The sequence below is a fragment of the Phodopus roborovskii genome, unplaced genomic scaffold (assembly GCF_943737965.1).
Source record: "Phodopus roborovskii unplaced genomic scaffold, PHOROB, whole genome shotgun sequence".
NCBI classification, from domain to species: domain Eukaryota; kingdom Metazoa; phylum Chordata; class Mammalia; order Rodentia; family Cricetidae; genus Phodopus; species Phodopus roborovskii.
In genome coordinates, this window is record NW_026126433.1 from 36806426 (window position 1) to 36822384 (window position 15959).

General features: G+C 47.4%; 1 protein-coding gene across 2 annotated transcripts in view; it reads right to left on the minus strand.

The window, feature by feature from the left end:
* Rcsd1 (RCSD domain containing 1) overlaps positions 1-15740 on the minus strand; it is a 54463-nt gene extending 38723 nt beyond the window's left edge. Inside the window, exon 1 of one of the 2 annotated variants that reach the window (XM_051186164.1) lies at positions 15523-15740. In XM_051186164.1, coding sequence (XP_051042121.1) covers positions 15523-15528 — 6 coding nt within the window. In that variant the 5' untranslated portion in view covers positions 15529-15740. The remainder of the gene's footprint in view (positions 1-15522) is intronic. The other variant, XM_051186163.1, reaches the window with a different exon arrangement.
* Between the last annotated feature and the right edge of the window lie 219 nt (positions 15741-15959).

The following is a 15959-nucleotide window of genomic DNA, read 5'->3' on the forward strand; positions in this document are numbered from 1 at the left end:
GGACAGTACTGTTTACAGGGTAAGCTGAGTCCCTCTCACTTTACATTCCCTCCCTGGTCTATCCTGCTGAGCCTGCAATTGTGTATACCAGGTATAGCTAGGCTGTGTGGAAGGCAGGCTGGCTGGGGGCTTATGTAGCAATGATTATCAAGAGTCATAAAAATATCCATATCCTTTGGCCTAATAATTCCACTCCAGGAAATTGCTTCAAAGAAATTACTTAAAAGAAGAAAAGGACACATGTACTTTTTATAGCTATGTTATTTATAACATGCAGAAAGTAGAAGCAAATGTCATGACCGAAAATAGAAAAAAAAAATGATAAAAATAAATGATGGTGTATTTGTGCAACGGACTATCACACAGACATTTTGAATGAAAACACAGCTTTGTAAGAACAAGTGTATTGTCTTGCAAACCACTTTAAATGAAAAGACAGAGTGCACAGTTGCATGCATATATGCTTATTACAATTGGGTAAGTAGGGACCAGAAGGACAGATCAGCAGTTGAGAGCACTAGAGGACAAATGCTCAGTTGCCAGCACCCATGTGCTGTCTCATGATCCTTTATACCCAGGGGATCTGATGCCTTTTGGCCTTGTCAGGCGCCCATATACATGCAAAAAAAAAAAATCATATGCAGACAATAAAATAACAGCAATAACAATTCTAAAAGGATTACCATGTGTCTAAGAATAATAAAGGCACATGAATTTGGAAGCAATTATATTTAGTGGAATCATCATTTTCTCCTCATCCCACCTCTGCCCTAAGATAAAAACAAAACAGGTGGAGAGACCCACCTGGGTTCTTTAGCCAGGCTGACCTCAGTCTCAAGATGATCCTACTTCAGGCCCTTATTAATAAATTAATTTTTTTAAGTGACTAGAAACTAAGGAAAGTTCTAGAAGGAACCTCCCCACCCATTGCAACTTTACCATGGAATATAAAAATGGAAAAATGCCTCATTTGGACCTTTCCAGTATCCAATGGTGGGTTTCTAAACTATCTGCTGTGTAAGACTATAGCTTGACAGCCACCAACATCACTCAGAGGGCATTTGCATAATAAACAAATAATTCTGTCTACTGAGCTCTCCATCTGGTTGCCACTCTCCAGCCTCTGGGTCATCCCCCAGAGGTCCTGAGGATGGTGTTTCCCCTGAGCCCCCATCCTGGAGTTTGAGAGGAAGGAGAAAGGGTTCTGCAGATCACAGGGTCACCTGGGTGGGATAGGAAACTCTAATAGGTGCAGAATTTGTGCAGTGGAAATAAAGTCTGAGGATGAGCCCTGCTTACTTTACTCTCCTCCTTCCCCCTTCTCTTTTTCCTCATTCCCTCTCCCCCTCTCCCACCCCTCCCCTCCTCCACTTCACTTTCCCCCTTCTCATTTCTTTTCTTTTTTGAAGAAAAGCATTGGACTGGAGTTCTATCTCCATCCTTCCCCTGTGTTTGCAATGTCTTTGCCATCCCAATCCCAAGGCCAGCTCTCGCTAGTGCCTCAGCCCCTCCAATCTCCTTTCTTCACCCCAATACACCGGGTGAAGTTAAGAGTCTGTCAGCGTGGCTTTGGGGCCTTGAGAACCTCTCCTCCAGGACCCTCATTACAGACAGAAGAAGATACGTGCTGTCCTTTCTAATCAGCACACAGACTCACTTCATGCACTCCACTGGCCACATGTGCTCACCCTACACATCGGAGACCCTGCAGTCTCTCGCCGGTATCTCTTCACCATTGCTACTTGCTTATAAAAAACCATCAACAACAAAACAAAAACCACTTCCAGCTGCGTCAATGGAGAATGTATTTCCCCGTAAGTCCTCCCACTCCATGGCCTCACTACACTCACAGCACCCCGGCACACCGATCCCTCGATTCCTTGCTTCGTTTTAGGGGCACATCACTTCCAGCCACCACTAAACCTCCAGCTCTCTGTCTTTACATTTTACTCTCTCCATGAATCCAGACAGCATTCTTGGTGCAGCTGGCTGCAAAACTATTGTAGAGTGGCTGAGCAAGCAGATGTGTATTTCTAAGCCAGGTCTGTCCTACGCTGAAGCAAAGCAGAGGACTTCACATTTATCTCTGTTTAATTTCATTATGTTGGCTTTGGCCCTGTGTCCCATCCTATATAAATCATTTTCAACTTGAATGTGTCATATATCATATTAAGTATCCCAGCTGTGGGTCATCTGGATTCTTTCTAGGTTTCATTCAAATCGTTAACAATAATATTTAACAAGTAAGTGCCAAGGACTGAATGCTGTGGCTTGCCCCTGGGGACTGTCCTGGGCAAACACCAAAGGTCCTTAATGAGGATATTTTGGACAGGGTGGCTCAATCTACCCTGAATTCATCTTGCCAAAAAAAAAAAATCCTTTCTAATATAAGTAGATATAAGTAGTGTGACTATTTGAGAAATCAGAACACCCTTTGTTGGTATATGAAAACATCTGATTCTCTAAATCTAGTCAGAAGTTCTTGATTGATGTCAGCTGTGAGGGAGAGATGGCCTCAGGACGGGGAGTATTTAGACTCTTACTCTCCCACCCCTACCCTGCTCCTAAGGCTCAGCACCCCACTTTGTTCTGCTCCCCATCAGGCCTCCCAGCAGGGAGATGGGGTGGGTGGAGTGTGGTGGGGAGGGGGGTGCACAGAAGCTGAGATGGGCCAGACTATCATCTCCATTAGCCCTGACTATATTTTCTTTATTTTCAACTACCCGTGACTCACTGTAATCCAAAAGTACTAAATGGAAACTTCCAGAAAGAAAGAACTCACCAGTTACAAATTATGTTCTCTTTGTCCAGCATAGCCATGCTGTATATGCTACCTGCCTGCCAGCTAATAGCAGATCTACTGTCACATTGCTGCTCATGTTCAAGCAATTTCATTTCACTTGGTTATAGCCCCAAAGTGTGAGATCGACCATGAGGATGATTCAGATATCCACAGAGAAGCTATGAGGTACTTCCTGCGGGGGAAAAGCTTGGACATTTTTCAATAAGCTAGGAAAAAGGAAATCATAATCTGAGGCCACCAAAGCTCTCTGTACAACTGAACTGTCTGTCTTTGACACTGGGAACAAGAAAGAAAAACAAAGCAAAGGCCTGATGGTTTTGCAGTTGTGCCTCACACTGTAAAAGTTATGGCCACAGCACATGCTGTTATTGTGATAGAAAAGGCGAGACAGGCTGGTTGGGTCATGCTTGCCATCTCGGTGCTTGAGAGGCTGAAGTAGGAAGATTGCTAGAAGTTCCAGGTCAGCCTGAAATATGAGTGAGACCCTGCCTCAAAAATAAATAGGTAAATAGATAAATAAATGAGGGGAGACATTAAATTACTAGATTATTAGGTGTGCCACTCTGCGCTTTTAGGCATCCCCTGTCTCCGCCCTTACCCACTCTTCCAGGGTGAATGCATGGAACACACTTGCTGCCCCTCCCCTCCCCTTCCCTAAATACATTTATTAAATCAAGGAGTCTCCCTTCCCCTGGCAGGCCTTAGCTACCCTGGGAGCTTACAGCTTTGATCTGCTATCCTCATTAGGGCCAGCTGTCTGTAGTGGTGCAGAGAGGTGGGCTGGTGTGTGGACTGCGATAACTACTTGTCTGTCACAGACCCTGGGGCTAGAGGAGAACCTCAGATGTCCTGGTGTCCCTGCCAAAACTGCACCAACCGAATGGGGCTGCTCTCTTCCAAATGACAACCTCCCCCCCTCAAGACTCACCATTCACACGGGCACTTTTCACTAACATTAACTCAGAGGTGTGTGCTCTTAAGACGCCCACTGTACAGATGGGAAAATCAAGAGCTCAGGAGATCACAGTCTAGTAAATGGCAAAACCAGACTGAACCCCAGACATCTGGCTCCTGGGTCTTTGCTCTTTAGCATTGATGGGCAGTGCTATCTCGAATGTGACCACAGGACACCTGTGATTCCTGCCTTCAGGGACAAGGGCATGCTGTGTATGTATGATTGTCATCTTAGGCTCCATAACCAAGATATTCAGAGCTTCCTGAGAGTAGTGAAGGTGTTTTGCACGGCACAGGTTAGAATGTATTTGTTACTGTTATTATTGTAATGTCTAAGATATGTGTATGGGGGTGCATACATGCCACAGTATTCATTTAAAGGTCACAGGACAACTTTGTGGAGTTGGTTCTTTCCTTCCACCTTTACATGGGAACTCAAAGATCGTATTCATAAAGCTCTTGGGCAGCAAGAGCTTTACTGGCTAAGCCATCTTACTGGCTCCAGAACCTTGATTTGTTTTGTTTTAGGACAGCTGACTACCAACTCACAGTGAAGCCAATCCTCTTGCCTTCATTTCCCAAGTACTGGGACTACATATATGCACCACCATAGCTGGTGTGTGGTGCTCAGGACCGACCCCGGTCTTTACGCATGAAAGGCAAATGCTCTATCAACTAATGTATATTTCTGACCCCAGAGCCACTTTTATGCTGTGAAAGTGTCCTTGCTTATATTAGAAGCCTTATTGTCTCAAAGCTCCGCTCATGTCTCCCTCTTTGCCCCCTCCCTCTTCTAGCACCTATATTATAAGACCTATTTGGGGTTGACACAATTTTGTAACCATTAGCTTATTAAGTATTAATAACACCACCGCCACCATGAATTTGTAGCTCTGTAGCTTTTCAGGTCAACTGCATCAATTATCTTATCTATGACATGCATGATCATATTGCCTTTAAAAACAGTCTGTATGGTAAAGAGGTATGCTTTACTGATGGGGAGTGGACTCTGAGGTTGTTGTTACCCCTGAACCTGAAACTCAGATTCCATGTCTCCCTCTGGTGCAGCACCCTCCTTGGCTTCCCCTAAGTCTAATGATTAGATGAAGACAAGAGGGCAGTCTCTGGCAACTTTACTGCAAAGTTCCTTTGACCTTCATTAATCCCTTCCATGGGCTCAAAATGCAGGACTTATGAACAAGAGTCATGGAAAGGAACGGTCATTATCAGTGTCACGTAACTGCATGCAGGGAAAGGGTTTAGGTTCCCTGTTTGAGGTGGGGTGGGGGTTGCTCTAAAATCAGCCTTTTGGGTGATCCAGCATTGTGTTGCAGCAATAGGCAAAGAGCTCTTCAAATCCCAAGAGCCAATAAACTATAAACTGCATCTCCTGATGGCACACTCTGTGGAACGGGCTGTCCCAGGACCAAAATGCTTATGAAACTGTCCAAACAGCTGCACCTAATGGCTTGAGTATACATGTCTCCAATATTTTCCTATAGAAATGGGTATGTACGTACTGCTGACTTCCCCTCCAGGCTTACTGCCTTCCTAAGTCATTCCCCAAGCGCAGAGAACAGTTGGTATCACTGAGAACAATCTTTCTTCTGGCAAAGTAACTTTCACTTCAGTCAGGAAGGGCAGATCTGAACACAGAGCTCTCCATGTCTCCAGGGCCTGAACTGAGTGAACATATAATTGCCACCTTCCTTGGCATCCCCGCCTTCATCAGCCTGAAGGACACAGCCTTGCTTCCAGACCAGCTCAGAGAGGGTCAGTGCTGTGAAGAACTCCCACAGCAGTTCTAGCTCTCAGCATGGGAGGCAGTGGGAGGCCTGTGCTTTCTGGCCCCTGTGGTTGTGGGGAGCTGTGTGGCCATTTGTCACCTTTCAGGGTCTCAGATGAAGGACAAATGATAAGGTGGAGCAGAGCCCCCAGTTAAGCTGCGACAACCATACAGCATGAGTCAGAAATGAAAAAACATTGGTTGTTTCCACTCACTAGAACTGTGGCCTTTGCTACAGCAACACGTACCTGGCTTGGAGTTCATGCAATTTAAATATCTACCATCTGTCTTGCCTCTGCTTCTGCTCCCTTCTCCACCCCTACGTGGTGGAGACCCTGAAAGCAACTCTTGTTTCTTAGTAGCTCCCACCTGTTAACTGCTCAGTATATGTCTTTAGATAAAAGAGTGAAAGAACGGGTGGGTGAATTGGAAACCAAGACTGAGAACATGGAGTGAGAGCAGGCACGATGACATTTTATAGTCTTGCCACACTTGCTCCCTGCTTTCCCGATCAGCTCTTGCCTGCCTGCTAAGCCATCACCTAATTTCAAGAGCAAGAGATGAGGTCAAGAGGAGATGAACATGCTTCATGGAGATGCTCTTCTGCACCCTAGGGCCCTCCCTTCCCAACAGCAGCTTTTCCCATGAAGAGTTGTAGCTAAATCTGCACCAGTTTAGGTACAAAGGGCACAGGAGTGGAAAGGAGCTACTTAAGGGTGTAAGAAATTAGTCACACAGCAGTGGTAATGAATATTCATTATATTCATTAGACACTATAACCTGACACCAAGGATTTCCCTGTCCCCCTACCTCTTTGAAGAGGTGATTAGTGGCTCCCCAAACGCATAATCACTCCCTGATCCCTGGAACCTGTAAATACAACCATATATATATATATATATATATATATATATATATATATATATTTGCAAATGGAGTTAAGGGTTTTGAAATGAGGAGACCATCATCCTGAATCATTACTGAGGGTCCTAATTGTGACACATGTCTCTGTAAGGAATACACAGAACCAAGAGGGATGTGGCCCCAAGCTGGAACCAGCAAGTAGCAGGTATGAAGAGAGGTCTGAAGTGGATTGTTCCCTGGAGCCTCTGTAGGGCGTGTGGTCCAGCTAATGCCTGGCCGTGGCCATCTCTCAGGAGAGGCCTAGCAAATGCACACTCTGGCTATTGCCCCTGACTCTGGCTTCTCTGTCTGTGCTATTCCACAGTAGCCCAGAGCATTAGGTATCTCACGGAGCCTCCCACACATTTCCACAGGGAAAACTTGTAGAATCATCTATACTCTGCTTGGAGTATTCAAAGCCAGGTCACCCTGGGGGACATGGCCATGGCCAGTTAATGCGGACCACAGATGTCCCTGAGGAAGCTCCCTCGGGGTGGAAAACAACACAGGGAGGGAGGCCCAGTACTGCTCTTGGCGGGCAGAGGGTGGGGTGTGGGGTGGGGTATGGGTGGGGGTTGGGCCTTTTCTAGCCTTGGCTCTGGGTCTTCTGAGTCTAGTTAAAATAACTATAATGAACATTGCTTTCCTCCCATCTCCTGTGGAGAACACTGCTTGCTGGGAGGACCTGGGATACCAAACACTAGAGTTTGGAAGACAGGGACAACAAAGCACACCTGAGTGAAGTGAGGTGTGTGGGTCAGATGTGTCCTGTGTCCTGCAGTGCCCCAGGGCTCTGACTCAGCCACTGACTGACTTCAAGTGTGGCCATCAATACATGGTGGTTAAGGACCCTACCTTTAAAATAAAGGGGCATGGGAGACACTGTTCAAGGCCTTTTACTTTGCAAACTCTTAGGCTCTAAAAGTCAGTTGTTAAGCTGGGTGAAGTGATGCACATTTATAATGCCAGCATTTGGGAGGTAGAAGAGGATCATGAATTTAAGGCCAGTCTGGGCTATATGAGATCTTGTCTCAAAAAGCTTCACAATAACAACAACAAAAATTAGCTTCCAAATTTCTACTTCCGTTTTCATCATAATGTTGACACCAGTGCCCCCTGTCCCCACCAGAGACAGAATGGAGCCTTCCCAAAGTCTTTTAGATGAGGATTCAGAATTAATTCACCTAAGCCAAGTCTTAAAATTTTCAAGCCTAGGCTGGGAGGCGATGGTGCATGCTTCTAATACCAGCAGGTGGACATCTGTGAGTTCGAGACCAGCCTGGTGGACAGAGTGGGTTCCAGGACAGCTAGGGCTTTTACACAGAGAAACCCTGTCTTTAAAAAAAAAAATTTCCAAGCCTGGAGCCATCTGGTCCAGGACAAGCTGTAGGAAGATAAGTCAAGAAGGAGAAAGAATTGAAGCTCTAGGACCCCACCCCCACAGTGGTTACTTTGTGGCTCTTGTGGAGATCATCTTCCAGGTTTTCCAGCAACACAGACCACAACATAGACCGTCACCTTCCTTACCCAGAAAGCAGATGCAGTAAGATTTTTGTAAATATTAAAGAGATAAATTTATGGAAAACACCTGCATATAGTAGGTATGCAACATGTTGCAATAATCACCATGAGGGCAGTTTTTAAATGTTGCCCATGCTGCCATTGCTGTGGCAGCACGGAATTAATTCCCCACTATCCATCAATTCATATCTCAAAAGCATGACAAGCCAGGGACCTGAGGCTGAGGAATGTATTCTAGAGAACTGGGAGAGTTGGGGGTGGGGCCGTGGCCTGGAATAAATGGCCTTGTAGCTCATATGTTTGGAATGAACTATTGGGGGTGAGGGTCGAGCAGGGAGGGAGGTTCTGGGGAGGTGGAACCCTTCCATGCATTTTAAAAGATGGAAATATTCTCTCCGGTGGGTGTCTTGAATTGTGCAACAGCAACCACAGGCTTTCGTTTCCGCTGCTCTGTTTTAGCTGGGTGGGGCTAACGGGTGTGTGGTCTACTGTTGCTCTTTGATCCACCTGGCTCATCCCTGGTCTGGATGCAGACTAGGAGAAACATTGGGTTTTTGCAGAATGAGCAGGGTGTGCAATCATGATGGGAGGAATGAGTGGGGCTGCTGGTGGAATTGGACAAAGTGTGTGTGTGTGTGTGTGTGTGTGTGTGTGTGTGTGTGTTCTGAGGCCTCTAGTCAAGGCAAAAGGGCCTTGACGATGGCTTTGGTGGGCTTGACCTTGGGGCCAAGATCCAGTTTCAAACTGATATACTTAGTAGGAGTGGCAGACAGGAGTGAGCTCACTGGGACCGAAGCCCGAAGGCTGCCAGATGAGGGACTGGCAGGAAACACCTGGAGGGAAGCCTAGGGAGGAAGCCTGTTTTCTCTCTCTTATACAGAACTCCACACACCTCACAGCTTATCAAACCACAGCTGGTCATACCTGTAGACCTTGTTTCTCCAAATACGAAAGAGCCCATTTAAGGTAGTAACTGTGTTCTACATTTCTCTGCTACCTCAAGAGTCCTCCCTCTCAAATCTTGTTATCTCTTTTTACCTTCCAGGAACCAACTGCATCTAGTTCCCACGCATACCGTGCTGTTTGCCTTTGACTGGAATGTACTCTTTCTAATTTTCTGCCGCTGGTTAACTCCTAGTCCTCCCTCAACACTCAACTCAGTGGTCATCTGTCACAGGAAGTTCCCCCACTCCACCCCAGGCTGGGTGTGTCACCCCTCCTCCAGTGGGGCAAGCATGTTCATCCTGTTCTGCAATTAAGGGTTTAAGTGCTTATTTCCGGTCCTACAGGGCCAGCAAGGTGAGAGATGTGGTCACAGCTAAAGTCCCAGTGCCTGGCAGGCAGTAAGTTACCAACATGTGTTGGTTAAGCCTAATTAAACAGCTGTGTGGGCTGGGGTGATAGCTCAGTGAGTTAAGGCTAGCCCTGTAAGCACCAAGACTGTAGTGCAATCCCCAGCTCTTAGGTTAAAAGGGTATGTGTGTCAGGCAAGGTGGCCCACATCGGAATCAGCAAGCTCTAGATTTAGTGAGAGGCTGTCAAAATGCAAGGTGGAGAGCAATCAAGGAAGACAGTGTTGACCTCTCTGACCTCCACATGTACTTTAGCAAGTATATACATGCACACACACACACACACACACACACACAAATTAAAAACAAACAAAAACTGCTATCAATATCTTGTAAACTGCCACCAATAGATTATCGAAGACTCAGCTGGAGAAAGAGTCACAGTTACCATCCACAGGCCAGGAGGATGACCCTGAGGTGGTGCAGGCAGATCCAAAACAAAGGGTAGGGGCATCTATGATGCTCTGAGAGGCTCGTTTCTTGTTCCACTGTCTAGAACTGAGAGTTTCCTGCTGGGGACTCCTACTGTTCACCAAGGATGGGATTTCATGGCACTCTTACAGGGGTTAGGGTCCTGCATGTCTGCCTCACCTCTCCTAGGGATCTACCCAGTGTTAAATGGCAATACCTGGAGCCCTCTTCCTGGAACAGGATCTGACCCACCCAAATGCATGACTTTACTGGTGAGCCTCATGGGTTTCACTGGTCAGTCAGTCTCCACAAATGCCCATAGCCAGTATTCAGAAATCCACAAAAGGAAAAAGGTGGGGGAGCACCCTGCCCACCCCCCTAGGACAAAGAACAAAGGCAATGTCCTTCTGCTCTGGCTCTGGTAAGTCTGTCTGGGAGATGTGCTGGAGGAGGGCCCTAAGGCAATGCATTTGAGGGGAGTGGTTTAGTGGTTTAACATTTGTGCTCTGCCCATGGTATCACAGAAAGATGTGTCCACCTGACATCCTGAAAGTGGATGTCAGCCACATGCTGCTGTTGCAATGAAACTTTATGAGACCGACTTCTTACTGAGTGGGCTAACTCTACTCCCCAGATGACAGGAGAAACTCGAGTTGTTGCTTTCCAAAGGTCCGATTGCACCACAGCCCGGGCATACTTCAGAGTCTGGTTTGCTCATTCCCAGTAAGGCTGGAGAATTAGCGATTGTCTTGTTTCTCTCAGAGCTGCGTGCCTTTTTCTAGAGAATTAGATAGGCCAGACTGGCTCTGCAAACTTCAAGACACTGTCACTAGAGGAGGGCAGAGCTGCCTTGAGAGTTCTCTGGAACTCTTGTGGTTCTGATAAGATTACCTTGTTGCTGAGCTGCCAGCGTTCAGATTTCCCACGGAACCGCGGGAGCCAGGCTCAGGCTCTCCTAGCTGTGGGCAGCCTGCTGTGGATCAGGATCTGAAACCCAACTCCCCTCCAGGAATGCTCTCAGCCCTCCGCGATAGGGCAGGGTCCTGACAGCGTGCCTACCCAAACTACTCCAGTTCTCACAGCCCAGCAAATGGAAGATGTCTGCTAAGTGGAGCCAGAGTGACTGCGAGGGTTCCACCCAGCAGGAGCGAGGGAGGAGTGGATATTCGGGCGAGCCTACAAGTTCATCCAGCCTGTCTCCCACTTCAGAGGCTGAATAGTGTCCGCTATGACCACCAGCCTCAACCAGCACACTGTGACTCGTTGACAGGTTGGGGGAAAACCAGCGAGGTTCACGGGGACATCCCCAAGTAATCTTTTTATTTTTCTTCCCAAGACTTGGAGTTTCCAGTCCAATAAATAAATAAAATAAAAATAAGGTAGAGGGGCAGACAAGATGGGTCAATGGGTAAATGTACTTGCTGGGAAAAGCCAGATAACCTGGGTTGACCCGGGTTGGAAGGAGAGAACTGACTACCGAAAGTCGTCCTCTGATTACCACATGGACAGTGTAGGGTTCAAGGATTCCCTACTCATGCTGCATATATACAACAACAACAATAACAATAATTCATTAATTAAACAAAAATAATGTGTTAAAATGGTCTAAAATAAAATAGTAAATGTTTAACAAGGTAAAATACATGAATTAGGACAGCATACAAAATGAATACATCATACATATATCAGTATGTACACACACGTACACACACTCATATTGCTGATATTGTGAGAATGAAAAGAAGATAGCCCTGTTTTGTGCGTGTGAGCTCTGGAACTCACTTGCAGCTGAAGATGATCTTTAACATGACTCTGCTGCTCCAAGCTCCCATGTGCTGCAATTAGAGGGTTGATCATCACACTCAGTTTGATTACCCCCCACCCCCACACACTCAGGGTCAGTCTCACTATGTAGTCTTGGCTGGTCTGGGATTAAAGGTGTGTGCCACCATTGTCAGTTTATATGACTTACTCTAAAAAATATTATTTATCTGTATGCACACATTCATGCTAGTGCCCTCAAAGACCAGGAGGGGGTTTTCCCTGGTTTCCTATCTACAATAACTTAACCATTATGATTTCTAGAGACAATCACTTCTGTATCTGAAGAGTCTGCATGCCTCAGCGTGCTGAAGTTATTGCCCAGAACTGTCAAACCAACCAATAAACATACTAAAGTCTGTTTCCCCCCCCACCTTCCTTTATTTTTCTTTTTCTCCTTCTCTCTGTTTTAAAAGTCTGATTGCTCTCATCTCCCATAACACATCCACTCAATGTTTGGTGCCCATGAGGCCCCAGATATGTATGGTTCCTCCCAACAGGGAGCCAGAGAGCCAGCCCCAGTGGGGCTAGTTAAGTACTTTGTAGAGGCTGAGGGCCTCCGGAAGGCTTCCAAAGGTGGTAACATTTGTGCTACCGACAACTGCTATTAATTTATCAAGCAAGTTTTATTGGGAAATTTGGGTTCTGTGATAGATACTATGTTGGTTCATGGAGACAGCCCTTCCTACACTGAGTTTCTCTCTCTCTCTCTCTCTCTCTCTCTCTCTCTCTCTCTCTCTCTGTCTCTGTCTCTCTCTCTCCCTTCCTTCCTCCCTCTGCTAGGAATCAAAGCCAGGGCCCCACATGCTATGCAATAGCAGACGTGGTTCCTGCTTCTGCTCTAGCACACGGCCTTGCCTTTCACTTCTTTATCCTTTGTCTTTTTCTTGCAGACTACATCCTAGGTCTCAAAGGGGCCCCACAGCCTGAGTGCCTTGCTTACTCATGGGCAGCATCTAGCACCTTGCTACATCATGGCTGCCACCTAACACATCTCTCAGTTTTCTATTGTCTGTAGAGCAGACTCCAGGCCTATTCATGAGTTGGCCTTCAAGGTCTGAAAATGGTAAATTGGAAGAAGGTACTACTTAGGAGCATAGCTAGGCAAGGAGATTTTGTATGAAGAAAAGGCAATGTCTTCTGGGTGGCTTAGATTTCAGCTCCCGATGGCTCACCCACCTGGCCTGTGGCTCCTACATCACATGCCTTTATCTTCTTACTTTCACTTTTCTCCTTTTAGTGACCCCCTCCAACCAACTGTCCTGCCTTCCTGGTGTGTTCTAGCTGCACCTGTCCTTGAGTTCCTCTACCTACCTGATTGCTGACTCTTTCTCATGGCTTCTCCTGACTGGCATTGGCCCTGGACTGTACAAGGCATACTTGCAGAAGCATTCACTTAGCACACACCACCAAAGAGTGGCATGTGACAGGATATGCGAGTCCCATTCCCTCTATTGAATTGGGAGTGTTTGAGAGGCAGGGGTCAAGTGCCACCTTGTTTTGTTTATTCCAGAGAGTTCCCTGTAGGCTGAGGTATTATGCAGTGATATGAAGATTTTCGTAACATTTGCAGCAGGTAAGTGTGGGTTAGAGAGCTACAGCCAAGTCCTACAGATTAGGCTTGAATGCTTGATATGGGGACATGATGTGACTTGGTTTCTTCTCACATAAAGTAAGCAGCGCCTTCATGAGGCCGATTCATTGCCCCTAGCTCCACTCACGAGCAGGTAGGTAATCTGCCTTATCACAGGAGTTCACATCCTGAGAATCGTCACTTCCTCTGTCTTCTGTTTCCTCTTTTTTTTAGGTTTGTTTACTTATTTATTATGTATATAGTGTACTGTCTGCATGTCTGCCTACATGCCAAAAAAAGGGAACCAGATCTCACTACAGATGGCTGTGAGCCACCATGTGGTTGCTGGGAATTGAACTCAAGGCCTCTGGAAGAACAGCCAGTTCTCTTAACCACTGGGCCATCTCTCCAGCCCTGTTTTCTCTTTATGTCCTTTAGTAGTGCTAGCTGTTGCAGTGTTTTGGCTTGTTTATTTGTTTGTTTGGGTTTTGCCAAAGAAATTTCAAAAGCAGTCGCTGCCAAACAGCAAGCCTATACCTAAAGACAGTTGTAAGCAGATCTGCCCTGCATTCTTTCTGGTTGACTAGGCAATCTCTCCCTGTGTTGGTCCAGCATTTGGCACACAGGCATTTGGCTATCTCCATCCAATCCCTTTTCAGTTGCTGCATAAATCAGCTTATAGTTGGGAGATCTCTTCTCATGCCTCCTGCTTACCAAGCCACACAGGAAGTTGCTGGGCTGGTAGTTTCAGGGCCATGGACTCCCTCTGCGTCTCCCTCAGCTGAGGGAGAAATAAGTGTCCCTGTGGAAGGAGCCCCTCTGTGTTTCCCTAGATTAAAGTTAGGACTTGTATTGGGCCTTCAAGCAGCAACCCGCTTTAAGTCCTGTTGTCCACACAGTTCTGCTGGTGATCCCACAAGTTCCCAGTTTGGCACCCAAAGCACCCTGAGTTCTCCCTGAGGAGGGAATTTACAAGTACAGCTGTTTCTTGGTGGGTCTGTCCCCAACCAGTAGCTTGAGTGTCCCTTGAACTATCTCCCTCCTTTGTCCTGAGGCAGTAGCCAGCTCAGAGAATCCTATTGCTTCGAGTTTTCAGGGTCTGGAGTAGACTTGAGAGCCCACCTGCAATGCTTTGTGGTCTATCGACCCTAATCCACTAGTTCTGACTTGCACATGTTACTACAGAAGGTCCATTTTGGACCCCAGCATCCCAGGTACTTAAATCCCAGAATGCAATCCTTGTTTCTTAATGACAACTGGTTGAGCTAAATATCCAGGACAAACCTATTGTTCTTTTAGAGATGGCAAATAGACAGGAAAGGCCAGTGGGATCAGGCCTGGAAAGGATCACACTTCTGTGTGCTGGGGTCACTGCAGACCGTGGTCTAGGGAGGAGCAGTTTCCTTTTGAGTGGGGATCACCTTAAAGGCCTGTGGTATTTCACCTTGCTTCCCCTCTTTGAAAGCCCCAGGTCCTGCTGAGGTTGATTAAGATGAAATAAATGGTCACAGTTTCTCTTTTGTGGCACTATGGTTTGAACCTGGGGCCTTGCCCATGCTGTGCCTTGGAGCCCACCTGTAGCTGGTCCGCATTTGAAGGAGGGCATCTTTGCAAGTCTGTAGGCGTGGAGAAGGTAGCTAGGTGAAGGGACACTCCCAAGCTACTCCTCAGATAGAAAGCAGTGGCATCTGTTCCACTGAGGTTAGAAAAGTGCAGAGAAAGTCCCCAGTCTCCTCTCAGAAGCGCTTAAGTCCGGGACTCACCCCCTCAGAAATGGCTACCACACCCCAAGGTGCACACAGCCTCAGAAGGCAGGATATCCTGGAGAGCCTCTAGTTTCTCAGAAAAAGTTTATTTGACTGACATTGAAGGGAGTCTTTCAGAAAGTTATGAAAGAAGACGTTCCAGGCACAAGGGACACTTCAGTAGCAAGAGGACAACTGATCTGAAAGGCCAAGCCACAAGTGGAAGAGGAAGCCATGCCCTCAGTCCCAGCCTCAACTACCAGCTTTTTCTCAGTGCCTCTGAGTCAGGGTTGCTGGGGTTTTTGTTTCGGGGTTCTTGGCTCACACCTTCATCAGTTTATGACCTTAGCTGTACCTAACTGTATTTTTAAAAGAATATGTATGTGCACAGTCAAAACCTCTGAATCCTTAAAAAGAGACGCCCCCCCCCCGTTCCCCCTTCCTCAGCCACCGCCGCCCCTTCCACTTGAGATCCTTTCCTGACAAGACCATTCCTAGGCAGGGGTAGGGACCAACCTCTGAAGCTGGTCTGGTGACTTTGGAGCTGCAGGCTGTCCCTGTTGTGCGACCTGGACAGGAGCGCCTTGACCTCACTCTCCCCGCAGCCCCCACCCCGAATCCCACCCCAGCCCCGCGTTTCCACTGGTCTTTACCTCCATATCCTCCAGGTAGCCCTCAGGCGGCGGGTACGCCCGCTAGCTCGCTCGGGCAGGAGCTCGCTATCCCCGCTGTCCCCTCTGCTCCCAGCCCGGGCCACTTTCGGGCTGCAGCGGGCACAGAGCGAGTGGGCGGCGGCGCGCGCCTGGCTGCGCTCGACTGCGGGACTGCCCCGGCTGGCCGAGGGGCCCTGCGCCAGAGAACGAGGAAGGAGGAGGAGGGAGGGACCGAGGGACGCAGGAGGAGGGGAGGGGAATGGAGGGAGCAGAGAGGGAGGCCGGATCGGGGTTTAAATTTAGACACAAATCTAAACAGATACTGTCCCTCCCAGGGAAGGACTCAAGAGCCCGAGCCATGACTCCATTAATCTGCCCAAACATGGCTGGGCAGCGCCGCGCCCCCTTTCTCGCGAAGTTTCTCAGGACCCCGGGCT